Source organism: Bufo gargarizans, chromosome 4 (genome assembly GCF_014858855.1).
Source record: "Bufo gargarizans isolate SCDJY-AF-19 chromosome 4, ASM1485885v1, whole genome shotgun sequence".
NCBI classification, from domain to species: domain Eukaryota; kingdom Metazoa; phylum Chordata; class Amphibia; order Anura; family Bufonidae; genus Bufo; species Bufo gargarizans.
In genome coordinates, this window is record NC_058083.1 from 151,982,813 (window position 1) to 152,010,268 (window position 27,456).

The 27,456-nt window shown below is 44.8% G+C and overlaps 1 protein-coding gene across 3 annotated transcripts; it reads right to left on the bottom strand.

The window, feature by feature from the left end:
* Window positions 1–27,371, bottom strand: SLC33A1 (solute carrier family 33 member 1). 3 transcript variants are annotated; one of them, XR_006388545.1, is made up of 8 exons: window positions 27,230–27,371; window positions 25,252–26,009; window positions 19,637–19,827; window positions 9,277–9,461; window positions 6,998–7,115; window positions 4,169–4,384; window positions 2,150–2,949; window positions 1–1,249 (listed from the first exon to the last, which is right to left on the bottom strand). XR_006388545.1 is itself a non-coding variant. In XM_044288706.1 (7 exons), the coding sequence occupies exons 2-7, from the start codon at window positions 25,970–25,972 to the stop codon at window positions 2,776–2,778; spliced, it is 1,605 nt and encodes a 534-aa protein (XP_044144641.1). In that variant the 5' UTR covers window positions 25,973–26,009; window positions 27,230–27,371; the 3' UTR covers window positions 1–2,775. The 3 variants fall into 3 exon arrangements, 1 of the variants encoding a protein (XP_044144641.1); XR_006388544.1 differs by having other exon boundaries at window positions 1–1,283; window positions 1,439–2,949; XM_044288706.1 differs by having other exon boundaries at window positions 1–2,949.
* Between the last annotated feature and the right edge of the window lie 85 nt (window positions 27,372–27,456).

The following is a 27,456-nucleotide window of genomic DNA, read 5'->3' on the forward strand; positions in this document are numbered from 1 at the left end:
CCGCTCCCAGCCGCATAGCAACGAATCGCCCGATTATTTGATAACGGGATTCGTCGACAACGAATCCCGTTATCGAATATTATCGATAACTTTGATTTATCGTTTCAGCCCTACACATATTAGGTTTCCACGCAACCGTCATAACCTGAAGAATTTCATTATTTGGTTATTTAATGGGAAACAAGAATGGCATAAAAAATGTATTTTAAAAAACGCCAAACATTTTTTTTTTACCTATATTTCTGCAGCATAAATTACAGTACCCCCGAACAACGCCAAAAAATAACAATTCTCCTGCATAAAAACAAGGACTTGGACAGCCATGTCAGTGAAAAAAATAAAAAGTTATGGCTGCTGAAATGCAGAGAGGCAAAAACGAAAAAAGGTTTTGCTGGTCATTAAAAGGTTAAAGAAGCAGAGTATCTTAACCTTTTCAAATACATCAGAAAAATGCCCCAAATATTTAAAGCTGCTGGTTTCTAAGAGAGAAAAAAAATACTGTAGGTCTTTACCTCCACCATTTATTGTCATGTTTTTAGGTCCAAAATTCTATGCCGATTAATTTAATACCTGTACAGATGTTGGTTCTCAGTTTTTCTGATATAAGGCTGAATATTCGCTGCACATGGATACTTCTATAAGACCTCATTCTGACTACCTGAAGCTGCCACTAGAAGACGCTTAGTGCATACTTAAATTCAATGTAGCACTGAATTCAGTGAACTCCCAAGCCCCCTCTAGTGGTGACTACAGGCATCTAGCAGGCAATCTTTTGAACATAAACTCTTTTTTCCCCCACTTATCATCCACTTCTACTCCCCCAGTCCCCCGCCTTCAATCCGTCTTCAGAAAGAAAGTAATGAGACAGATTCTCTGCTGCAATGAGAGATCAGGTTACAGCAACTTCCTATAGAAGTCTGCCGAGGAAGAGGCAACTGCAGAAAGAGCGGCACAGGCACACAGAGATATTGCTACTGCTTCTAGTACTATCCCCCACAATGCTGGATTCACAGCTACACTGCTCAGTACTTTTCTCCATACTGTGGCTGCTGCTTATGGTAAAACGGTACAGACACACAACAGCATATCTGGAAAGGTGAACTGAAGCAACAGGCACACATTCAATCTATACCTAGGACCGCTCTAAAAAATTAATCAGCAAAGAATTTTGAACCTATACAGATTTTTTAAAATGGTATTAAAAGAGAATCTGTCACATTGAACGTGTCACATCTGCAGACAGGAGGAGCTGAGCAGACTGATATATAGCAGGGATGGCCAACCTGCGGCCCTCCAGCTCCTGTAAAACTACAACTCCCACCATGCCCTGCTACAGGCTAATAGCTGTAGGCAGTGTGGGCATGCTGGGACTTGTAGTTTTTCAACAGCTGGAGAGCCTCAGGTTGACCATCCCTGATATATAGCATGGATACCCAACCTGCGACCGTCCAGCTGTTGAAAAACTACAAATTCCCAGCATTCCTGAGGCGTCTGATAACATATATACGTTTTATGTGTACATTAAATGTATGAGAAAAATGTGATTTGAACCCAGCCTGACTGACAGGGAAGAAGCAGAACAGACTCCGCCAACTACGAAGGAGCCCGTTCACGAGCCTGTCTTTTTACCGGACAAAACAGTGCTGCATACAAGGCTTTTTTGTCTGGTCTTTTGACAGAATCTACAACAGAGGCTCCAAACGCAGATGTGAGCAAGCACAGGTCTACGTATTATGTATTTGTATTACTGCAGCTTTCGTACTTCTCCTCGGGTAAAAATACTTCTCAAAAATGGTCAGAGGAGTCTTTTTACTCTTCTGGAAAAAACGTAGTACGACCTCTGCTGGGAGTTGTAGTTTTGCAACAGCTGGAAGGCCGCAGGTTGAGCATCCCTGATATATAGTTTGGTACGAAAACTTATTATAGCTGTTAAGTTATTGGCTACAATTCCTGCTTTTTCTATGCTTAGGAGTCCAGCGTGTGGTCCTAATCAGAGAGTGACAACCTTCCTTGTATGCATGGTTGTCAATTACGAGTGAGACCACCCACTGGACTCCTCAGCAAAGAAAGGAATGTAGCCAATAAAGTTTTCCTACCAAACTATACACTAATCTGCTCAGCTCCTCCTGCCTTCAATACGACAGATTACCTGTAAGGCCAGACATTTACCTTAAAGAGGATCTGTTGGCTCCCCTAACAGCTTATATTTCCCATAATATAACAATGGAGTATGTTCTCTTATAAACGTGCTGTGCCGTTCTTGTTATTACTACTAGAAATGTAAAAATCCATTGATAATTGGGTGTGACCAGTAGAAGGTATGTCCCTATGCACTCAGTGTCAGACTGTGTAGGGACACACCTATATGACAAGGGGAATGGCTACAACCAGTTGTTAATTTACTCATGCATATACATTTCTAGTAGGAATAATAGAAGGCAGTTATAATATCCAGAATGGTTATCTCATGGAGAATACAATTATTACTACAGACCTGTCAGAAGAGCTCACCAGACCTCTTTGAATAAACTTTCTTGTATCAAGTAAATTCCATTTTAAAACACATTCAACTATAGGGAATGTACCGCAGGGAAATGCATGACAACTCTACATAAGGCAAGTAATAAATATCCATCAACAGACCAAGTGGTGCCGCGGATTCTGACTGTAATGTAGAAGGTAGCTCCTATTCCATTCTCCCAAACTATGGAAGGAAACACTTTTTAAGATCCACCGTTAAGTGGCAGAAAGATGTTCACAATATGTCTTCAGTCTTTAACAGTAACTTCTCCGCCGACACTTCCATGAAGAATGGGCTTCATCCTGTAATTTTTTAAATGCGGGTCCCAGAAACAGCCACCAGCAGAATCCAATGACGACACATATGACCGATTCTACATAATACCCATCTAGTACGGTCACACAGGAGCCTCCCAAACCTGTACACAACTATAAAAATAAAAAAGAGAAAAAACAATGGTTGAGATCACAGACTTTCTTCATTATCCTGCACTAACTTTAAAGAATTGAAAATTCTGTTATAGATTTTGATGACTTATCCTTAAGATAGATCATCAATATCATATTAGGGGATATTATGGGGGTCCGACATACGACACCTCCATTAATCATCTATCTGCGTAGAGGTTCTGCTTCAGGAGCAGCGACTGTTCATGTGCTGCTACAGGGAAGTTAATGAAAACAAAGGGGGTCATTTAACAAACTGGTGCAACCAATCAGATCATAAACATGAAAAGGGGACAGAAGGGAGAGGATTGCTGGATAATGGAGTAGGTGTAGAAAAGAGAGGATCAATGCTTAATGGAGTAGGTGCAGAAAGGAGAGGATCACTGGTTAATCGAGAAGGTGTAGAATGGAGAAGATCACTGGTTAATGGAGTAGCTGTCCCCATTATGTGTTCCTACAGATCCTTTCCCTTCTGCTGCCCATTTTATTGGCCACCTTTCATTTATTGTTTACCGTTTTGGCTGGCTTTTTCATTATACCGTCTTCACTGTCATGATTTTCCGGAGGTAGGAGAAATTGTATATAAGTTAACCAATAGCTCCAAGCACCACCTGATGGTTGACATTACACATTGCAACCTTATATTCAACGTAACAATTTATATCGCTCTGCGAGTCATCCTTTCTGCAGAGGCACATCGCGTTAGCGTGAAGCTGATATGTGCGCCAATTCTACATCTCTAGGCCAGTTCTACTTTATACCAGTTTGATAAATGACCCCCAGAGTCTCTATGCTTACAACACTACTTAGAGCAACGACGTAGGAGCGGGACTGGCAAGAACTCTTTTGTTGAGGAGACAAATTGATTCGCTCAAATGATAATTTTGTAACAGGTCAAAAGATTTAGATTGCCCAATGACCCAGCGTTGGCTCGTTCATCATGCAATCGGTGGCAGTATTACACTGCCGGATGATCACTAACAAGTGTTCATGTGAACGCTTAATTAGCGATTATCTGTCAAAAAATCTGGCAATGTAATACAGGCTTTAACCATCAAGTTTAGCTCGGCAGCATCTGTATTTATAGATTTCCATGTTTGCTTTTTTATACCGTGATAACATGCCAATATACGTGACTGTTGTTCTGTTAGGCCTCCTGCTCAAAACAATGCTACATGCACAGACCTATAGAAGGACTTACCTCAGAAGCTTCATGGTCAGCACAGCTCTGCCCATCTGCTCCAATACATTCCTTACTCGTTAGATGGTCGACAAACCAAAGAGCCGTTGTGGCTGGCCAGTTCCCTCCAAGATTAGAAACGGTGTTTAAAAGGGTCATATAGGTTCCTCCAATAAAGGGGTCACTAACTTTGGCATTAAAAGCCATGACTGCCACAAACATGCTATACAATGCAACCTGGAGAACAAGAAGAGATATCTGATGAAATAATCTGCACTGTACATTATACCATACAAGGGATTTATGGGAGAACCTGATTGTAAGGGATGATACAACAGCAGTACAATCTCCATACTGCTCGATTCTTACATTACGTTTATAGATAAACCGTCATGGTTAAAAATAAAAACAGATGGATCCAGGAAGGGTGGCAGGTACATGCTTGTTACAGCGAACCTCTAGCAATTCTCTTTAGGATTTGTATATCAAGTGTAAAACTAAGTTTGTAATCTAAAACAGAAAAAAAGTGCGTTATGCTACTTTAGTCACTGACAGGCTGCGCAGTCCATTCATTTCAGTATGGGGCATGGTAGGAAAAGACTTAAATCACTGCAGTCCCTTCTGAGACAAATACAGGTAGATAGACAGTATCCAGCTAAATCACTTTAAGCAGTGTATGACAAGTTCTCTGTATCTTGCGCCATTACTTTGAGCAGGATACAGACTCTTTTTCCACTTCCGGAGCAGCGACTGTTTCAGTGTAACAGTGAATTAACAGTCGCTACTCTGCAAGTGGAAGCAGAGCCTCTACGTTTGCACCACTACTTGGAGCAGCGGTGCAGGTGCGAGATGTCAAAGTCTTCTTTAGCATCCGGGACAGCCCCTCACAGGCGAAAGAACTCTTGGTGACGAGATGAATCGATTCACTCAACTCTAATTCCAACCCATGCCTGCCAACCTATAAGACCACATTCCTGAGTGATCTCAGACATACGTGCTGCACACTGGAAGAAGTTTGTGCTATCCTGTATTTAATCAAGCTTAGTAAATGTATTTATTCACTTAGCCTTCGTAAGCTGATTCTTTCTCAAATCTTTTGAATTCACGTTGCATTACAGAAATGAATTAGGAAGGAGGAGAGGTCTGCAGCACAAATGGCTGCACTTTGAAGGGAATGCTTCACAAAGTCACTGCACAAGAGGATCTAAGAGCTGTGAAGTTTGATTCCATCTCTAAAAATGTTATAAAGTTATCAGTGTCTATAGGTAGCAGTGCCCTTTTCCATCCTCCAAGGATCTTACGAAAGCCTAGACGGGTAAGCAAATTATATTAAATCGCCCATCTACCACATACAAAGTTATCTTGATAGTGATCATATAAAAATCCACATGTATAATTCCCTGCCAAAAGGTGTTCTATTAAAGGGTTAACCACTAAAATATATACCTTTTGGTAAAAAGAATGAAAGAAGACGGTAGAATAGGTAGTAGCACTGGTAAAGAGGGGTTGCTGCCTTGGAGTAGAAATTGTACATCTCACAATCAAACTTAAAGGGGTGTCCTGCAATATATATTGATGACCTATTGTCAGGATAGGTCATCAATATCTGAATGGTGGGGACCCGACTGCCGATCAGCTGTTTGAAGAGAAGGCAGTGCTCCATGCAAGCGCTACTTCCTCTTCATTACACTGCCTGTCACATCTTGGAAGCCTTAGGCCCCTTTCACACGGGAGAGTACTCCGCGCGGATGCGATGTGCGAGTTGAACGCATTGCACCCGCACTGAATCCTGACCCATTCATTTCTATGGGGCTGTTCACATGAGCGGTGATTTTCACGCATCACTTGTGCGTTGCGTGAAAATCGCAGCATGCTCCATTTTGTGCGTTTTTCACATAACGCAGGCCCCATAGAAATGAATAGGGTTGCGTGAAAATTGCAAGCATCCGCAATCAAGTGCGGGTGCGATTTTCACGCACGGTTGCTAGGAGACGATCGGGATGGAGACCCGATCATTATTATTTTCCCTTATAACATGGATATAAGGGAAAATAATAGCATTCTGAATACAGAATGCATAGTAATATAGCGCTGAAGGGGTTAACAAAAAAAAATTAAAAATTTTTCACGCAGCCGGCATCTCTTCTGTCTTCTTTCTTTGCTGTGTGCAGGAACAGGACCTGTGGTGACGTCACTCCGGTCATCACATGGTCCATCACCATGGTAAAAGATCATGTGATGGATCATGTGATGACCAGAGTGACGTCACCACAGGTCCTTTTCCTGCAATCAGCAAAGAAGACGACAGAAGAGAAGGCGGGCTGCGCGAGCAAGTGGATTAAGGTGAGAGAAATAATTTTTTATTTTTTTTAACCCCTCCAGCCCTATTGTACTATGCATTCTGTATTCAGAATGCTATTATTTTACCGTATAACCATGTTATAAGGGAAAATAATACAATGTACAGAACACCGATCCCAAGCCCGAACTTCTGTAAAGAAGTTCGGGTTTGGGTACCAAACATGCCGATTTTTCTCATGCGAGTGCAAAACGCATTACAATGTTTTGCACCCACGCGGAAAAATTGCGCATGTTCCCGCAACACCCGTCTGAAAGAGGCCTTATACTTGCTCCATTCACTTGAATGGAGTGAGTATGTATAATCACACTATGCCACCGCTGCAATGGCAGGGGTGATGGGTGTCGAACCCCTGCCGATCAGATATTGATGAGCTATCACGACGATTGGTCATCAATATATATGGACTGCACAACCCCTTGTTATTCATGTACACAAATGTGTACCACTTATGTAACAGTGACAAAAATGTAACAGAAGTTTATATTCACCTGATGTAAGGCATAGCTCAGCAGCAGGGCTGCGTAGAAGTAAAGGGGGAACCCTCCCTCATGGCTTACACGTGGGGTCCACCAAACTAAGAAGGCAAATTCCAGGCCCATGAGCAACCTTTAGAAAAGGGAAAGTGAAAAATATGCAGTTAGTAAAAATCTAAGGAGTTTTCTAAAGGCCCATTCCCACCATTGGTTGTCTTTGTCTGACATACCCTCGTGTCCATACTGTCATGAAGACCTTGCATGGATGTAACTCACCAACCCGTATATACACATATAACACTATATAAGCCAGCTGGACTCTAGATATTGTTGTGCCTGGTGATTTGACAGAATTAAGGAAGTTATATCATCAGAATTTCTCTGTTCATATTTGCATTAGGGCTCATGCACACTGCCATAAGTGTTTTGCGTTCCACAAAATGAATCCAAAAACGCATCCGATCTGGACAGAAACTACAGCTGTGTGCATGAGCCCTAAATCAGATTTCCGCTACTTTTTGGAACTTAGAATTCTATTATACCGTTAAAAAAAGTAGAAAACATTTTGGATCCTTTTTCCAGCACAGATCCTGTCAAGATAGCAGCCATCACACCCGTGTAAACAGCCTAATGGAGCCTCAGAAATTGTGTCCCATCAAATTGAAACCCTTTTTTTCGATTTTAACAGCTTTTATTTGTACTGAACATTTTATAGCCATTTTATACAAGAGGTGGTTCAACGGCCTTTTATTTATTTATTTTGTAGGGGGGGTGTTCTGAAATAAGTTTTGTGTTTTTTTTCATACAGGCCTGCTTTTCTGTTTTTTTATTTTATTTATTTTTTATAATTTTTCCCAGTTTTTGTTTTTACGGGTAAATTGTGCATTCATTTCCTTTTTTTTTTTATTCTTAAAGGGGTTCTCCTTTTCACAGCTTACCAAGCACAGCGCTGTAAACTGTATAGCGGATCACGCTCAGCTCCACTGAAGTGAATAGGCTGAACGTGATACCAAGCACAGCCGCTATTTAATTTAAGGAGCTGTGCTTGGTAAGCTGCTGCCTCCTCAAATAGCTGATCGGCAGGGTTGTCAGACCCCCACCGATCAGATACGGATGACCTATCCAGAGGATAGAAGAAATATAGAGAGAAAGCAGCACCAACCTTCCCTCTAGACTCCCTCGTGAATGCCTCAGCCTGTCAGCAACCATGGATCCACAGCGAGCGCTCCATAAACAGTTCAAGCACTATCTTTACATTCAAGCACATTTTGTAAATTTTTATGGACCCAATTTACATAAAGAACCCTTGAAGGACATGCTGCCGTCAATTTTGCTTGAACTATCCAGAGGATAGGTCATCAGTATAAAAATCCAGGAAAACCAGGGATTAATTAAGCACAACAAAATAAAATATACTCAGTTATGTATACATAGTTTCTCCCTATGAAAGACCAGTTGTATTTTTACAGTTATTTATTTTATTTTCCACTATAAAGGTGTCGTCACTCTTTGTTTTGTGTGACGGGAGTCTAATCAGTAATGCATCCCACTACAGTGGGATATGTTGCATCCTTCTGTGGGAGGCGTACATTAGGAGATTCTCCCAAACTTATTGTGTATCCTAGGTTCTGAATGTGATGTGAACAGGACTAATTACAATTACGGTACTGGGTTTTAAACCCTGGGCATGAGGCATTAATACAGAAAGTATATTAGAAAATTGTCTAATGGAATATCGACTTCAGCAGGAAAGAAGCTATGTTGTCTTGAACAGGCAGATGGTGTGCGACGGCGGGCCCCTGCCGATCATCTTTACACAGGGTGTGTGACAGCGGGCCCCAGCTCATCATCCTAACGCTGGGTTCACACCTGAGCATTTTACAGCGCGTTCCTACGCGCTGTAAAACGCTCAACAGGCAAGAACCAATGATTCCCTATGGGAATGGTTCTCACCTGAGCGTTTTACAGCGCGTACGATCGCGCTGTAAAACGCCCAACGCCCCAAGAAGTACAGGAGCTTCTTTGGGCGTCTTGTCGCGCTGTACATAGACTTCAGCGGGAACGTGCGACAATGGGCGTTCGCTTGTCTCTGTATGCGCGATTGCAAACGCCCGTACAATCGCGCATACAGAGCGCTCAATCGCGAACGCTCAGGTCTGAACCCAGCGTTACACAGGGTGTGTGACAGCGGGCCCCAGCTAATCACTCTTCATAACCTGAATTCCAACTAAAACAAGAACATTTTTATATACAGATAATGGCTGTGGTTATTTTACATATTTGCAAACAATGACCTGAAAGGCATGGCTTTGTAGAAGACATTGAGCGGTTTGGGCCCCGCAGTGTACTTGCTGATTATCAGTGGCAGTAATATTTGCAGTGGAACCATTGGAACTGCCAGAAGGGCCAAGTGTTCTTTGGGGACTCCCCGTTCTATCAGTTTAAGACCAGTAACCGCATCAGCCGCTGAAAATCCAATCTGGAAGAAACACAGGTCAACTGTTAGAGTGCACAAGCTAGTGCCCAGACACATAGGGATATGGCATGTAACAATAAACAATCACAATCTCTACCAAGCATTCATGAATGGAGAATTACACGTATGTGCGCCATGAGGGCAGTGGTATCCAACCAGTGCTTCTCCAGCTGTTCCCAGCGAGAAGAAAGGGGTGCAGATACTGCTCGGTGGGGCTTGAATAGACTGAAGAACATTATATAAATGTAGAGAGTAAAGTATAAACGCCTGTAAACTCCAAGATGAGTCCATGCAAAGCAAATGATCCAAAGATGTCTCAGTACCAGAGCACCCACCAATTAAAGAGGATCTGTCACCATGATCAACCATACTTAACCAGGCATACTGCTAAAACAAGCCTTTTTTTCTCTGCTATTGGTATTACCAATGCAGAGAAACTCTTACTTTTAGAAATACATAAATGAGGTGCTCGGGGCACCAAGGAACTGGCCTAGCCCCTAGGTGCACCACTTCACTTCCACTTCTCCCCATCCCCCTCCCAGTGAGATTCTCATGAAATCTCATGAATGCACTCCACTGACAGCAGAATGATTGCTGCATGTGTAGTGAAAATCTCAGAGCGGGGACAACTGCTCGGAGAGCGTTACTGCACCAGCGCACGCGCAACATATCAGGGACAGGCATGGAAGCAGTAAGGATGCCTGGCCCTGCCAACTGCACAGGAGGAACTCTAAACACCTAATTGACATATAACTAAAAGTAAGTATTTATCTGCATTGACTGTAAAGAGAATGGGCTCATTTATAGTCACCAGGATCAACCCTACCAGGCAGTAGGCCACGTTTAACACGGCTGATCATGGGGACAGAGGCTATTTACATTATCATGTCTCCAACCTCCAGAAACAAATATTAGCCTTTCCCATCTTATAAGGCAATGCTATATCACTAAGATATGCCATTATGATTGGAGGGGTCTGACTTCTGGGACGACCCCCAATGATGAGAATGAAATCGGAAATACAGCATGGCGGCCCGGGGCAGGGTGTGCCTACGTAGGTGGCTCCTGCCAGGTATTTACTCTTCTCTTTGGTTTCTGCAGGTTGGTTACAATGGTTTGCATAAGAACGCTTCTAGTATTTCGCCTGTTAACTAAACAGATCATCCGTTCACAGGAAAGGAGGGCAAACAAATCCTGCTGTGCACTTTACAGACTGCATGCCCTGGGTCGATATAATTATAACCGGTCAGAAGATCCAGATTATGGCTGGATTCATTTATACCCTTCTGGCTTTGGATAAAAGAACACTCCACCAAAACCTGCATGTGTGAATCCAGTCCGTGCAACAGAAATCTATTGTATTCTGCCTGCTCCTCTTGGTCCTGTTAAACTGGTAGCAACACAATATCATAGTGGATCACATTGGCGTTCACCAGTATAAATAATATCTCTACCCTCCAGAATTCCTTTATACAAATTATTATGGAATTTTACATCTACATGTTGCATTACTCATCCTCTGCAGTACGTCTTTTTAAAAGGAGTACTACATGACTGACTTTTTTTTTTAACTTGCCCCCCATTCCTCCCTGCCAGACCTGTGAAGGGAGACATACAGTCACAGGTGTTTCCCCCCCGACAGGTGGCAGGAGATCTGTGAGACTGGCAACATGTGGTTTGATCTGACATGTTTTCCATTTATATCAAATGACGTCTGTGTTGTTTCTGGTGCTTGCCACACCTTCTTTCCCCAGGTGGCTATTAGGGTCATTTTACCTTCTCTATTTATAGTTGCTTCTCCCACAATGCTGTGCGGTTTATAGCTTCTGTTTGAACCTTTGGATAGATTGTGGTTGGATCTCAGCTGAGTTCCTGGTGCTTCCAATTGCTCCTTTGAAGTTAAGTCTTTCCTTTCCCTTTTGTATTTTCTTTGGGTTCTGTGTGTTTCATTTCCCTATTGTTTGTATTAGGGCTGAGGGAGACTCCTGTTCGTCCTTCCTTTTGGAGGAACAGATAGTCTCATTCCTGCCATTAGTACCAGGGTCCTATAGGGCTTAATAGGACTCTAGGTATTCCTTCATATGAACTCACCTACCTTTGGGGTCTGTTCATACTGGTAGTCAGTCAGGATTTTGGTTAGGGTTTTCACTAGGAGGTGTCCATTTTCCTTTCCTAGTTCTCAGGCCCGATTCCGTTTCCCCCTTCCCTCCTATGCTCGGTGTGGTGTTTCCCTCCCACACCGAAGCATGACACATACTTAAAGAGGAACTTGCCAAAAAAATGCAATGCAATCTGAAAGCACAGTGTTATGGAGCAGGAGAAGCTAAGCAGATCTAATGTATAAAGCTGAGTGTATGTATGTATGTATGTATGTATGTATGTATGTATGTATGCATGTCCGCTAAAGGAATATCCGCACCGTCGCATTTACAATCACGAAATTTGGCACACAGGTACATCAGGTGTCTGGGAAGGTTTTAGACCGGGTCTCAGCTCTCCAGCACATACAGTTCCTGAGATATTCCCAAAAAAATGCAAATATGGCACATCACATGACCTACATTAGCCAATAGAAGCCGGCAGGTCTTTCTCTTCATATCCCAACTGCATGTCCCTTATCAGTCAATAGAAGCTAGCAGGTCCTTAGTCTCCACATACACACAGTTTTACACCAGGTTTCCATAACAACCCAGCCAGGGGGCTGTGGATGACACTGTTAAGGTGCGAAGTGCTGTGGAGGTCACAGTTCAGGGTGAGGGTAGGGTGGCCATTCAGGCCCTCCTCAAAAAGACAGACTTAAAAACCCTGTCCCCAGGTCCCACTAAGCCACGCCCCGATCCGTTTAGGTCACAGCCCCTCCCACTCCGCAGCCGACAGGGATTGAAAAAATGAAGGTAAAAATCAACTTCTGTCAGCTGCAGGGGTGGGAGGGAGGGTGACTTTCTCCCTGTAACATACACTCAGACAGCACAGTGCTGCTGTCTGAGAGTGAGCTGTTCAAAAGAACATCCCTGTGTCTGTCCAGGCCCTGCGCCAGACGGAGGACAGGGAGTCTGAAAGCCGGACTGTTCGACCTAAAACCGGACCTCTGGCCACCCTAGGGGCAGGCTGCTGTGGAGATCACAGTTAAGGGGATGGTCAACTATGGAGGCCAGTGTTAAGGGGACGGGGTGTTGTGGAAATCACTGTTAAGGAGATGGGGTACTGTGGAGGTCACCAATAAAGGGGCGGGCTTCTGTGGAGGTCGCTGATAAGGGGGCGGGATGCTGTTAAAGGGGACACGGAACTGTGGAGGTCACAGTTAAGGGGATGGTCTGCTATGTAGGTCAATGTTAAGGGGGCGGGGTGTTGTGGAGGTAACATTTTAAGGGAACAGAGCTCTGTAGAGGGCGGGTTATTGAGGAAAGCCGGAATTAGACTTACCGGTAATTACTTTATCACAAATCCACCATGACGGCCCAGAGAGATTGACCCCTGACCTCTGTAGGGGCAGGAACAGAGATAGGTTTAAAAGGACCCCTCCCACCACCATTCACCAGTGAGTTCCAGATTATAGTGCTACAACCACCAGTTTACAAGTGAGACAACTCAAAGTGTTGTTTTTTTTTTTTTTTTTTTGGTATTAACTCATACCAAAAGTTTTTTTTTTTTTTTAGGGCGGGATATCATGCCGTCATGGTGGATTCGTGGAAAATGAATTACCGGTAAGTCTAATTCCGGCTTTCCACTTCACCACCATGACGGCCCAGAGAGACATAACAGATTATATACGACTTAGGGTGGGGTAACGGCCTGAAGGACCTTGCGACCAAGTGCGAGGTATGAAGACCTGGATAAGTCGAGCCTATAATGTTTGATGAAGGTGTTAACATTAGAACAGGTTGCAGCCTGGCACATATGATTTAGAGAAGCTCCTGCCCTTTCAGCGAAAGAGGCAGATATAGCTCTTGTGGAGTGAGCCCGAATGACCTCTGGACAACTGGTGATGCCTTCGATCTTGTAGCAGTCTGTAATAGTCTGTCTTACCCAACAGGCAATGGTAGATCTGGAAGCTGCCTTCCCTTTATTCTTACCACAGAAGAGCACTAGTAAGTTGTCCACCTTTTTAGTACTGTTTGTCTGACGTCTAGCGTATGGAAACGTTCCTCTCCAGAATTTTTTGGATTTACACAAAAGGAGGGAAGAATGATCTCCTGGTTCCTATGGAAGTCTGTGTTACTACCTTTGGCAAAAACGTAGGGTCTAGCCTCAAGGTGATACGATCCTCCTGTATCGAGAGATATGGTTGTCTTATTGACAATGCTTGGATCTCACTCAGTCTTTTTGCTGATGTTATGGCTATAAGAAAAGCCACCTTCTGGGAAAGATTCTTCAGGGAACTGGCTGCAGACCTTAGGAATCTTTGGATCCATCTATGGCTGGCCAATTCGGAATCGAAATAGGCGCTAAGTGCTGAGACCTGGACTCTAAGGGTAGAAGGACTTAACCCTAACTCTAGTCCCTTCTGAAGGAAATCCAGAATCCTCTGTATATTTGGTCTGGTTTGATCTGGGGCTTCGTCGCCTGACCAGGTGCAGAATCTTTTCCAGATCTTAAAATAAATGGAGTTAGTCACCTTCTTTCTGCTGGCCTTCAAGGTAGATATAACACCCTCAGAGAGACCTCTCTGCCTTAGGAGGTTGGACTCAGGATCCAGGCCGAGAGGCTGAAGTTTTCCGGATGAGGATGGAGAACCGGCCCCTGGATCAGGATATCCTTTCTCCCTGGGAGAATAAATGCTTCCTGTGGGGCGAGTTTGGTTAGGATCGAGAACCAGCTCCTCTTGGGCCAGTATGGGGTGACCAGGATTACTCTGGCTCTGTCCCTGATGATCTTTTGGAGAACCCTTGGGATTAATGGGAATGGAGGGAAGCCATATGCAAGGTCCCAGTCCCAGTGCAGGGAGAAGGCGTCGATCGCTAGGGGCCTGTCCCTTGGGTTTAGGGAGCAAAAGGTTGATACCTTTGCGTTTATCCTTGTAGCGAATAGATCTACCACTGGAAGGCCCCATCTCTGGACAATCAGATTGAAGATCTCGATGTTTAAGGACCATTCTCCCTGGTCTATGGTAGTCCTGCTGAGGAAGTCCACCGCACAGTTTAGGCTTCCTTTTAAATGAACTGCCGATATTGATCTTACATTTTTTTCTCCCCAGAGGAAGATTTTCCTGGATAGACCTTCCAGCTTCTGAGACCGTGTGCCCCCCTGATGCTTAAGGTAGGACACGGTCATTACATTGTCTGAATAGACCTTTATATGTTGGTTCTTTAGTTTTGGAGCGGCTGTTCGTATTGTCTCCCAAACTGCCCTGAGCTCCCTGTAGTTGGAGGATTGAGCTGCCATCTTCGGAGGCCAGTCTCCCTGGTAAAGATCGGAGTAAATTTTTGCACCCCATTCTTTTATGCTTGCATCGGTCTGAATATGTACTGCTGGGGTCTTGAACCAGACCATGCCCTTTTTTACATTTTTTATTTGAAGCCACCACCGGACTGAAGATTTTACGTGGCCCGGGATCAGGATCTTTCTGTCCAACGAGGTCAGATTTTTGTCCCATTTTCTTAAAAGCCAGGACTGAAGGGCTCTGTAATAGGCCTGGCACCACGGGACTGCTACAATGCAGGCTGTCATCTGACCTAAAAGGCTCATCGTTTCTCTGAACGAGAAGGAGCGACGTCTCAGGAAGGCCCTGATTGATGACTGTAGGTTCTGGATTCTTTCTGCTGGAAGGAAGGTTGTTTGTTTTTCCGAATCCAGCAAAACCCCCAGGAATTTTACCCTGGTATTCGGAACTAGGGAGGACTTCTTTAGGTTTATCACCTAACCTAGATATGTCAGAAGGGAACAGAAGATTTAATGATCTACTATAGACTGTGTTTGAAATAAGTAGAAAGTCGTCTAGATAAGGGACGACCGTCACCCCCTGAGGTCTCAGGGAGGCGACCATCTCTACCACCAGCTTCGTGAAAATCCTTGGGGCTGAGGCCAGCCCGAAGGGGAGAGCCACGAACTGGAAGTGGTGAACAGACCCCCTGTGATCCTTTACTGCAAAACGCAGGAACCTCTGAGACTGGGAGTAAATGGGAACATGATAGTATGCGTCCTTCAGGTCGATTGTACAGAGGGACACGTCTTTTTGAATTAAGGGGATGGTAGAATTTAAAGATTCCATCTTGAACCTTTTGTAGATCACAAATTTGTTTAGCCTCTTTAGATTTATGATCATGCGGAAGGCGCCCCCCGGCTTTTTTTACCAAGAAAAGGCTGGAGTAGAACCCCCGCCCCCGTTGAAGCTCTGGAACTGGAATTACTACTCCTAGGTCCAGAAGATTCTGGACCTCCTTCCAGATCTGGCTGTACTGAAAAGGAGAAGGGTGGTGAGAAATCAGAAATACATTCGGAGGGGGGGGAAGATAGTTCTATTCTGTATCCAAACCTGACAAGATTTTGCACCCAGAGGCTCGGAGAAGTCTGCTGCCACTGAGCAAAATGTTGGGATAGTCTTCCCCCTATCCTGGCGTCACTGTTTCTCACCGCCCTTGTTTTGGGGATTAAGCAGGTACCCTCTACCTCTCCCCCCTTTGGGGTAACTCCAACGTCCGGTTTTACCTTTACCACGAAAGGAACTACTTTGAGTATATTGACCACGAAAGGAGGGTTTCTTTTTAGGGGTCCTATCCTCAGGGAACCCCTTCTTTTTATCAGTAGCCTTCTCGAGGATCGTGTCCAGTACAGGGCCGAACACGTATTTACCCGAGAAGGCTATGGAACACAATTTCATCTTGGAAGAGATGTCTCCCGACCAAGGCGTCCGCAAGGAAACCTGTGGCAGATTTTAGCAAGGGAATGGAATCTAGTATTTGTTCCCTAGGCGTTTTGCTGCTTAGATGACCCTCTAACTCATTCAGCCATAGGTACATAGACCTAGTGACTGAAGTAGCGGCTATGTTTGTCTTGACACTAAACATAGCTGCCTCCCAGGACCTTTTTAATAAGCTGTCAGCCTTTCTTTCCATAGTGTCCTTTAGCTGACAGGAGTTCTCAAATGGAAGTGAGGTTCTCTTATTGACCTTGGCCACCTGGACGTCAATTCTAGGGACCTCGTCAAAAATTTTAGAGTCTGATGGGTCAAATGCAAGGCGGTTTCTGAATTCCTTGGATATACCCAGCTTCTTTTCTGGATGGGCCCATTCATCCATCACCATCTCCCTAATGTTTTCGTTTATGGGGAATACCCTGGATAACTCCCCCAAACATTTCTTCCTGAACCGTATGGGGTTGCTGAATGTCTTCTACCCCCATGGTATCCCTGACAGCTTTTAGAAGGTAACTCATTTCACTGGGAGTGAAGAAAAATTTTCTGGAATCCTCAACGATCTCGCCCTCAGATAGGTGGTCGTCGTTCTCTTTTTTAGAGGATGAGGCATCGTCCGCTAAATCTTCGGAGTCAGAGGGGATGTCTGCCCCCCTGGGTCTTTTAGGTGGGTGGATCTCCCTGGTATCCTCACGGAGGGAGGCCAGAGAAGACTTAACCTCCTCCTGGATCATGGATCTAAACTCCTGCATAATTGAGGGCTGTTCATCTCTCACTATTTTAGCGATGCAATCCTTGCACAGTTTTTTTGTGTAATCCTCAGGAAGCCTGATGGAGCACTGGATGCATCTGGCGGTCTTCTTTACTTTTTTTAAAGTAAGTTTGGCCTAAGTGAGAGAGGCAGCACATTAAATTTATGTTAATCTGGTATAGGAGCAAAGACTAGATGCAGTATACCAGCTGACACCACCAGGGGGAGGGGATAGTGGTTACCCTCTAAGGCGCACCCCCCCATTCTGCCAACTATGAAGCTGCCGTCTTGCCCAGGTGGGCTACTCACGCAAGGGCGCTCGGGAGCAGTCTGCTCCTTCTGCTGTGGCTCTTTCTCCTGGTCCGACATCTTCCGGTAGGAGAGCGATGCAGAGAGCGCAGCGGGAAAGTGCTTGCTAGCATCTTTTATAAAAATCCATCCACTTCCGGGTTTCGGCCTGCGGCCCGGAAGTGACGTCAGACGCGCGCGACAGCACAGAGCGTCTTTCCGGTCGGCTACTTACAGAGAGTAAGGCGACCCGCGGCAGCTCAGGGCAGGCTTCCCACAACAGGGAGCATGACCCCGGCGTCCCCTGTCAGCTTGAGAACGAGTCCACCGGAGAGCAGGGGACGCATCTCTGGGTGAAAAGGACCCGCAAGGGAGGCAAGGAGCACCACCGATGCGGTCACCCAGGTATTTCAAATAATAAAAACGAGGTCCACTTCACCTCCCTGAAAGCCAGAAAGGACTTTTACTCTGTCCTGGCCACTATAGGGGCAGGAACACACTGGTGAATGGTGGTGGGAGGGGTCCTTTTAAACCTATCTCTGTTCCTGCCCCTACAGAGGTCAGGGGTCAATCTCTCTGGGCCGTCATGGTGGTGAAGTGGAAATCAGTTAACGAGACGGGGTACTGTGAAGGTCACTAGTAAAGGGGCAACCGCTGTGGAGGTCACTGTTAAAGGGGCGGGGTACTGTAGAGGTCACTGTTATAGGGGATACTGTCGATATCTTTTAACGACACACACAAACATTAAATGAAATAGATTAAATATACCCGTGCAAAGCTGGGTCCTTCTGCTAGTTGATATATATTTTTGTGGGAAAAGTCAGTAAAACCTGTAATTTATATATTTACATCTGCAGCTCTGTGAAGTGCTGTTGGTACAGGGAGGGGCTGTTATCAGTGACACCTATCTCTCTCTATGTACACTTCTACACAATGCTATCAGTCACTGATAACACCTCCCTCCTGTACTAATACCTGTTCACAGAAGGTAGAAAAAGCAGAGGTATAAATGTATACATTACAACTTTAACTGAATCTTTCCCCACAAATATATACATGAATCTACTTGGCTTCTCCTGCTCTATAACATGGTGCTGTCAGATTGCACTGCATTATTTGGCGATAGGTACTCTAACTACTCCTTGCCATTCGGTTCTGGCTTTGTCAGTCTCCGGCTGTCTTGACTGTGTTTGGATCCCTGTATGTAAACCTTTGGCATAGATGGGATCACCGCAGAGATCAGTCATTGGCTGCAGTGGTGCACGTGACCCAGTTCATGCCAGAAGTTTACATGCAGGGACTGAAATACAGTTGAGACAGCTGGGGACCCCAGAACAGAGTAGCAGGAAGCTTCCCATCACAGGTCCGGCAGGGGTGGAATAAAAAAAAAAAAAAAAAAAGTAAATCATGGACAAATTCTTTTAGGGTCCATTCATACGTCTGTGTGTTTTGCGGATCCACAAAACACGGACGCCAGCAAGGTGCGTTCTGCATTTTGCGGACCCAACATCGCCAGCACTAATAGAATATGCCTATTCTTGTCCGCAATTGCAGACAAGAATAGGGCATGTTAAATTTTTTTCGCAAAACGGAAGTGCGGACCCGGAAGTGCAGGTCTGCATTTCTGGATCCGGGGCGCACATCGTGCGGACCCATAGAAATGAATGGGTCCGCAACTCCGTTACGCAAAATGCGAAACAGATTTGCGGATGTGTGAATGGACCCTAAGGGTGGCTCCACATACAGCACTGTTTGGAAAAACATTGCTGCAAATTTTGAAGCAATTACAAAGACTTATCCCCTACCCACGGGATACGCGAGGGTCCAAGTGCCAGGACCCTGTGTTCTCCCGGTTTAATGTAGCCGCTGCCACTCCATTCCCCTCTACAGACCAGCTGGATAGCCAAGTACCACCACTCCGCTATCTTCGGCAGTCCCCCAGTGCTGACTGAAGCAGAAGGGCGTATGCATGACCGACACTCCAAACGGGGGAACACAGGGCCCTCGTTCTTGTGATCGGAAGGGGCTCCAGCAGTCGAAACCCTCACCGATCAGGCACTTCTGTCCTATCCTGAGGAAAGGGGATTCCATGGAGCCCTCTGAGATGAACAGAGTGGCCAGCCGGACACACGAGCAGCTGCTCCATTCATTTCTGTACTGGGCTATCTTCTGTGGAGAGGGGATAACTTCACATAACCGGAATACTTCTTCACAAGTTCTTTTACTGTCAGTGGAATGACCCATTTACATGCACAGGAAAGAATACAATGCCGGACGCCATGTACTCACTTTGGCGGTTAGAATCATGAGGCAGAATTTCTGCACGGCGGGCATCTTCACTATGCTCAGCAGTAATCCATATGCCTCCTTCACACTTTCTGTCTCTTCTCTACTAACTTTCCCATTTGGGTGTTCTTTCTTCAGCAGTGCGACCAAAGTTGTTGTTATCAGAAATACTGCTCCCCAGAAGAACAAGAAGTCTGAAAGATCAGAACCAAATGTTATACATTAGATGACGTCACAGGCTGTGGCGGGGGGCAGAAACCTAGCGCACAGATACTGCTGCCTGGAGAGGTTTTTGTCCTGCCAAATAGCGACCGGATCTCTGCCAGACCCCATTATAGTCAGTAACATCCAGCAATGCCGAATACACAGCGCTCCGGCAGGCTGTTCTCTGGTGGAACTAATGGTGGCAGTATGAAACAGGCCTTAAAGGGTTGTCCCAAAAAAAATTCTACAGTTTTCAAACCAGCACCTGGATCTGAATACTTTTGTAATTGCATGTAATTAAACAGTTTGTATAGCCTCTGAGTTATTCAATAAAATATCTGTATAGCGCCACCTGCTGTTTGTTCTTAAAGCTGCAGCAAAAAAGACGTCCCCCCTGAGCTGCAGCAGAAAGGACACTCCCCCTGAGCTGTCAGCTTGATATAAATCTATCAGAGCAATGAACGGGGAGATCTCTGGATCCATGTGAGGTACAAGGCTGGTTCTAGCTTTGTTAGAAAGAGATTATCTTGTACTATATGATATCTGATTTTAATTTTTTACATTAATCATGGGATCAGCCCTGTAAATGAAGGCGATGTACAGAGGACTGCTGTGCTATATTAGCTACATGAAACTGCAAGCCTTTTAGGTTTCTTTGTTAAAGGGGTTCTCCGGGAATTAAGAAAATGAAAATACTTAAATATTACTTCATTATAAATATATTACCAAATACATTTCATTAGTTATAATGGCTCGTTTTGTCCAGGGAGCAGTCATTAGGAAAAATAAAATGGCCGCCATCCTACCAGTCCACACAAAACCTGTCCTAATTACATAGGAAGACAAGTTAAAGAGGACCTTTCACATGTCTGTTTTAATAGCTACATGCATTCCCCATGTAATAACACTTCTGGAACATCTATTCTTATGGCTGTGTTGTCCCATTCCTCTATTATTTGTACTAGAAGTTATGAATGAATTTCTAGCAGTCTGCAGTAAGGGTACAGAGGGTGGTAACCAGTTGGGGGGTGTACCTGCACAGTCTGAAAATGGCAACACTAATTGGATAGAGTGAGGCCGTGCAGGGACCCTCCCCCAACTGGTTACCACCCCTCTGTACCCTGACTGCTAGCAATTCATTCATAACTTCTAGTATAAATAATACAGGAATAGCACAACACAGCCATAAGAATAGATGCTCCAGAATTGTTTTTACATGGGGAATGCATGTAGCTATTGAAACAGACATGTCAGGTGTGGTGAAAGGTCCTCTTTAAAGAGTTGCACCATCTTCCTCTCTTACTTGTCAGAAATTATGATCCTGAATACAGTTTAATATGATCTTCAGATGAATCTCTGTAGGAATGAAGTTCATGAGGAGACATGAAGTACAGAAAGGATAGTGGGGGTGTAGATAATGAGCAGCAGCACTTGTATGCAGTCTCCATTACCACAGCCACACATCACCTGTCCTGTCTGTCCTCTTTGAACTTCATGTCTCCTTATGAACTCCCTTCCTACAGAGATTCAGCTGAAGATCTTATTATCTGTATTCAGGATCATAATCCCTGACAAGCAGAGCAGAGAAGAGGATGAGGCAGCTCTTTACCTCAGTGTTGTAAAGTAACTTGTCCTGCTGTGTGATTAGGACAGGTTTTGTGTGTGCTAATAGGATGGGGGCCATTTTGTTTCTCCTAATGATTGCTCCCTAGACAAAATGAACCATTATAGCTAATGAAATGTATTTGGGAATATATTTATACTAAAGTAACATTAAAGTATTTTCATTTTCTTAATTCCCAGAGAACCCCTTTAAGGAGCATCTGTCACCATAATCAACCCGGCATACCACCTGGTGGGGTTAATCATGCTGAATAAGGGCTCATGCACATGACCGTTGCCCGGCAGTTCCCGTATTGTGGCCCGCAAACAGCGGGTCCGCAAAACAGGGGCACCGGCCATTTGCACCCCGCATCACAGATGCGGACCCATTCACTTGAATCCGGAAGGTCCGGAACAGAGGCACAGAACCCCACGGAAGCACTACAGAGCGCTTCTGTGGGGTTTCTCTCTTTGCCTCCGCACCGCTAAAAAATAAACATGTTTTCATTTTTTTTTTACTCCCTGCCTTCCTGGAGCCATCATTTTTATTTTATTTTTTTCACATTTACATAGCCGTATGAAGTTTTTTTTTCTGTTTTATTTTCGGGACAATAATTTCTAATGGCACTATTTAATATTGCACACGTTGTACTGGGAAACCTCTAAATGTTTTATAGGTTTAGTTTTTTACTGCGTTCTCTACATATTAATCTCATTCTCTGGGTCAGGATGATTACAGTAATATATAGTTCTTCTTGGGTTTTATTTATTTATTCTTTGAGATCAATTATTTTTTCTTTGCATTACCATATTCTGACCCCTCATTTTTTATAGTTACATCTATGGAGCTGTGTGAGGGCTCATTTTTGCAGGGTAATCTGTAGTATCTATGTATACCATTTTGCAGTGTATAGGACTTTTTGATAACTTTTTATTAAATTTTTTGGGTGAGGCGATTTGGCCATTTAGATTTTTCTCCGTTACGCCATTCACTGTACAGGATAAATACTTTTAATTGTAATAGTTTGGGCGTTGTGGAACAGTTTGGGCATTATTTTTTATTAAACTGGGGAAAGTGGTGATTAGAGTTTGTATATATTTGTTTTCCATTTTAAAAAAAATTATTTTTTTCAGATCCCCTAGAGCAGAGTTCCCCAACTCCAGTCCTCAGGGCCCACCTGCCAGTCAGGATTTGGGAATATCCCACAGAATGAATACCTGTAAGTCCTGATAGATGGACACTAATTATAGCAGCTACTCAATACTAAGGAAATCCTGAAAACATGACCGGCAGGTGGTCCCTGAGGCCTGGAGTTGGGGGACCACTGCCCTAGAGGATGTGATGTGAACATGCGATCGTCTGATCGCTTAACCCATAGAATATAATGATCTTCCATTGCAGTCTATGGGAGATTCTCTATGTTGCTATGGAGGCCTGCCACAGTCCAGGCTTAATAGGAACTTTGCTATGCCAGGCCTCAGAGCCTTCAGAAGACCTCAGGCTGCCATAGCAACTGAACAGCTCCTGCAATCATACACTTTGCACAAAGCGTCTGCTGTGCAATACAGGAGGTCCGCAGCGGCTATGGTGCCCGCTCAGCTCCTGAGCTGCCGCCATCTTTAAAGACCCAAATGAGTTGGCAAGGGGTTTTAACTTTTTTTTTTTTTTCCCCACTTATGTAGAAACGTAACCCCTCAATATCAAATGTCTTTAACCAATAACCCTCATCGTTTTTTCCCCCTGTATGCTTGTTAGACAAAGGAGCAGCAATTACAATCTAATGAACATAGGTTAGTGGGATCTGCATAGGGGTTGTGCTTCACTCCAGTCAAACTGAATTTTCAGGTTTGACTAGAGGCGTACTTTAAAATGGATTAATGTTTTAAGTAAATAATCATCACATAAGGAAAGGTTAGGCCAGGTCTACACATTGTGCTCACATCGTGCTCATAGTGCATGTGGGTCTATCATATGTCACTGTCTAATAACTGCATTTTAATTTCCCATAATTTTCAAGAGCTCTGTTTGCCATCAGTGTGTGGAACCATTCAGTCATACAACCAGACTGGTCACTTGTGTTAATCAGGTGCAGTTGACACATGCCACCGCAAAAAACTGCCCATTCCTGGCCGTGTCGCGGCAGCAGACCTGTCAAGTTTGGAGTACCCCGACAGCTCTATGTATCTGTGTCAGGTGGACATGATCTGAAGATTTCAATTGCTGACAGCAAGCAAAGATGTTACAAATGTTTAGAAAAACAAATAACTTACAACAACAAAAACCAAGTTACACAATGCTCATTCAAACTGCAGATTCCACAAAATAGAGCAGCATTTGGACACATTCCTCAGGCTTGTTTGTCCGGCGTCAGGTTACGACACAGCGTTGGAGGATTTCTGCTCTGGAACCTGCAGAATTGTGAATGCAGCACAGTACTATATCACCCACAGTAAATGAGGGTGAATACAAACTAAGTAATGCAATATGCAGTAAATCCGGCACCTGAATTGCAAGAATTAGGTCAGCTCTCTAGGATATGCAATGTAAAAATCCTCTGGTGTAGGCCCAGAAAAAAGACACATTACGTTAGTAGATTATTGAATTTAAAGGGGTATTCCCATTGTCTGATAGGTGCGGGTCCCACACCTATATCGAGAACGGAGCGGGGAGCACTGTGGCTGGAGGACCCCAGATTTCCCGGAGTCGTCCACCACCAAGTGCTAATCCCCGCCTCTCCCATAGAAGTGAATGGGCCCATGCTCCGATTCATTTCTATGGAGCAGACAGCAATAGCCGAGCCAGCGCTCGGCTATTTTCAGCGGCCCCATAGAAATGAATGGAGAGCGGCTGCACATGCGCAGTGCGCTCTGCTTCACTTTCGGAGGTCCGATCTCGATATAGGTGCAGGTCCCAGCGGTGGGATCCGCACCTATAAGACAATGGGGGGCATATCCTTTAAAGGGATTGTCTCTGGGGTTACGACCACCCTGCAATCTAGCAGCGGTGGCCGTGATTGTACACTATAGGAAAAAGTGCCGGCCTCTCTGGTGGTCAGGACCATGGGAGCTCACATTGGCACGCATGCACAGCAGCTCCCACCCGGCCACTTTGTATCTGCTCTGCAGTGGTAGCTGTAAACCCTGGATACAAGCAGTGTATAATGGGATGGAAAAATGAATGAAACCAGCAAAGGAGGCAATATGGAGAATCACAATACATTAGTAAGTGCCTTGTATTAATGGTGTTGTCTCATTTCAGAAAATGGCATTTATGACGTACAGAAAGTTACTAAAAGGCACTTACTGATGTATTGTGATTCTCCATATTGCCTCCGATGCTGGCTGGATTCATTGTTCCATCACATTATACACAGCTTGTTTCCATGGTTATGACCACCCTGCAATCCAGCAGCGGTGGTCATGCTTGCACACTGTAGGAAAAAGCACCTCCCTTCTCTGGTGGACGGGACTGGTCGAATGCACATAGGATGTCGCTTTTTCCTATAGTGTGCAAGCATGGCCACCACAGCTGGACGTCAGGGTGGTCGTAACCATGGAAACAAGCAGTGTATAATGCAATGAAAAAATTTCTCTAGACTGCAAAAAGGAAGCAATATTAACAATACATTAGTAAGTGCCTTGTATTAACTTTGTCTACATGATAAATGCCATTTGCTAAAGTGAGACAACCCCTTAATAAATTCAATATATTAAAGCATACACCATAAAATTCTGAAAGGTCCCTCCTCGGGAACATCCACCTACGGAGAGAATGGGAGATTGCTTATCATGAAGTCATAAAGAATATCTACCTGGAAGTGTCACCAATCCCTTAGGCTGTGGCGTAGATCTTAAGTACTTGTTACAAAAGTCTGCAGATTCAAGCGCTAGGAACAGAACATTCCCCATGAAATATCCCGCCGTCTGGCCTACAGAGTTGCATGTAGATGCATAACCTACATTTTCCCTGGACAGCATGGTCAGGGCCCAGCCATCCACAGCAATGTCCTGAGTGGCAGCCAGAAACTCAAACAGGAAGAAAGTAGCAGTTAAAGCCAACATATCAAGTCCGTGTTCTCCGTTCAGGAGCTCGTCCACTGTTACGGACAGGTACATCATGAACAGTCCAATCAAGTACTGTGTAGGAACCAGCCAGGATTTTCTGCGGCCAAACCTCTTTATGTACAAGGAGTCCACCAGTGGTGCCCAGAGCAACTTCAGACTGAAAGGCCAAAATACAAAGCTGAAAATGGCTTGGTCTGTATAACTAACGTTTTTGCTCTGGAGAATTAAGGGAATACTCCCAGCCAGTCCCAAAGGAATTCCCTGCAAAATATATAAGAAGAGCAGTAAGAGGATATTCCCCAACTCTCCTCGGAGACCTGCGAGTCCTCTGCATGCAGGCACTTCCTGTAACAATGCCTCCCCGTCTCCTTCCTCCAGTTCATCGTGACAGTTTTGGTCATTGCCGCTTATCTCAGAGAGCTGGTAATGCTGGCGCCGCTGCCTGCTGTCTTTCTGAGTGAGCGTCATTCTTTCTTCGGATGTCTCCGTCCTGGAGATATTAAATCTGAGGAAAGAAGAGAAGAGGTATGAAAGCCACCACCCCTGCTCCTCACAGCACCATGACTACATATGGGCTAGTTTCCCACTAGTGCTTGAGATCCAGCGTTACCGGAGGTTTGGAAGTCTCCTTATAGTTAACGGGGCTGGACAGAGACTGTCAAACTTCCGGCAATGCAGAGAGATCCGGTCGGCTGGGAGGAAAACTAAATCCCAGATCCGCTATCAGTATTGCCGATCCCTGCTTTAGGCTACTTTCACACTTGCGGCAGAGTGATCTGGCAAGCAGTTCCGTTGCCAACTGATGGCATTTGTAAGACTAATCAGGATCCTGATCCGTCTTACAAATGCATTGAAATGCCGGATCCGTCTTTCTGGTGTCATCTGGAAAAACGGATCCGGCATACCGGTATTTTGAATGCCGGATCCGGCACTAATACATTCCTATGGAAAAAAATGCTGGATCCGGCATTCAGGCAAGTGTTCAGCCGGAGATAAAACCGTAGCATGCTGCGGTTTTATCTTTTGCCTGATCAGTCAAAATGACTGAACTGAAGACATCCTGAACGGATTGCTCTCCATTCAGAATGCATGGGGATATACCTGATCAGTTCTTTCCCGGTATTGAGCCCCTAGGACGGAACTCAGTGCCGGAAAAGAATAACGCTAGTGTGAAAGTAGCCCTAGACTATTATCTTGCTCATGCCTGTAATAAATCGGGTGCATTTTACGACTCCACCGGCGTCCTTTTGTAGATACTGTTGAAAGTGTCTAGAACAGGGGGTTAGCGGCCTCCAGCACTCCAGCTGTTGTGGAACTACAACTACCAGCATGCTTCATTCACTTCTATGGGAATTCAGAGAACAACCATGCTGAGAGTCGTAGTTTCGTCACAGCTGAAGAGGTCACTGATCTCTGGTCTTCTGGTCTAAAAAAAACGGAGACATCTGTTCTATAGGCGCAACGGTCTAATAGATTTATCAAAACTGATCTGCACCTAAAAGAAGCGACAAATGACAGCAGAATTCTGGCGCAAGGGCTTCAGTAAATGGGGGCCAGTGGTCTCCTCAGTCCCCTGCCCTGGGAATCGGGCAGCTTGGTGCAGGGCACTCAGGTGACGTGTCCGGTAATGAGTCCAGCAGCAGCTCAGCCTATGGCGGCCGGTGAGTCGGTAGGTAGGTGTCCATGAGGTAACGCTATATTAGGATCACCGCCGCTCGCTCTTACCTTGCACTGACAGCTCATCACTACCATCTCGCACCGGCTAGCCGCCTACTATATTCCGGCCTGGAACAATTTCTTAGTCTTCAAACCTATCCGGAACCAAGTGCTCAATATTTTGCTTCCCGGGGAAGGTGTTCTACAGAGCAAAACGACCTGCCAATCCAATCCTGCCGTCCCAACAGCGAGGCCTGGCTGTCCTGCATGTGCTACACGTGACAGGATGTAGAGGA

Excerpts from the sequence above, each read along its gene's own strand:
- SLC33A1 (XM_044288706.1), bottom strand. The coding sequence starts at position 25,972 with ATGACGCTCACTCAGAAAGACAGCAGGCAGCGGCGCCAGCATTACCAG. Across the intron at positions 9,462-19,636 it reads TCATGATTCTAACCGCCAAA|ATTGGATTTTCAGCGGCTGA; the intron begins GTGAGTACATGG and ends TGTTTCTTCCAG. Across the intron at positions 2,950-4,168 it reads CTGACCATGAAGCTTCTGAG|TTGTGTACAGGTTTGGGAGG; the intron begins GTAAGTCCTTCT and ends TTATTTTTATAG.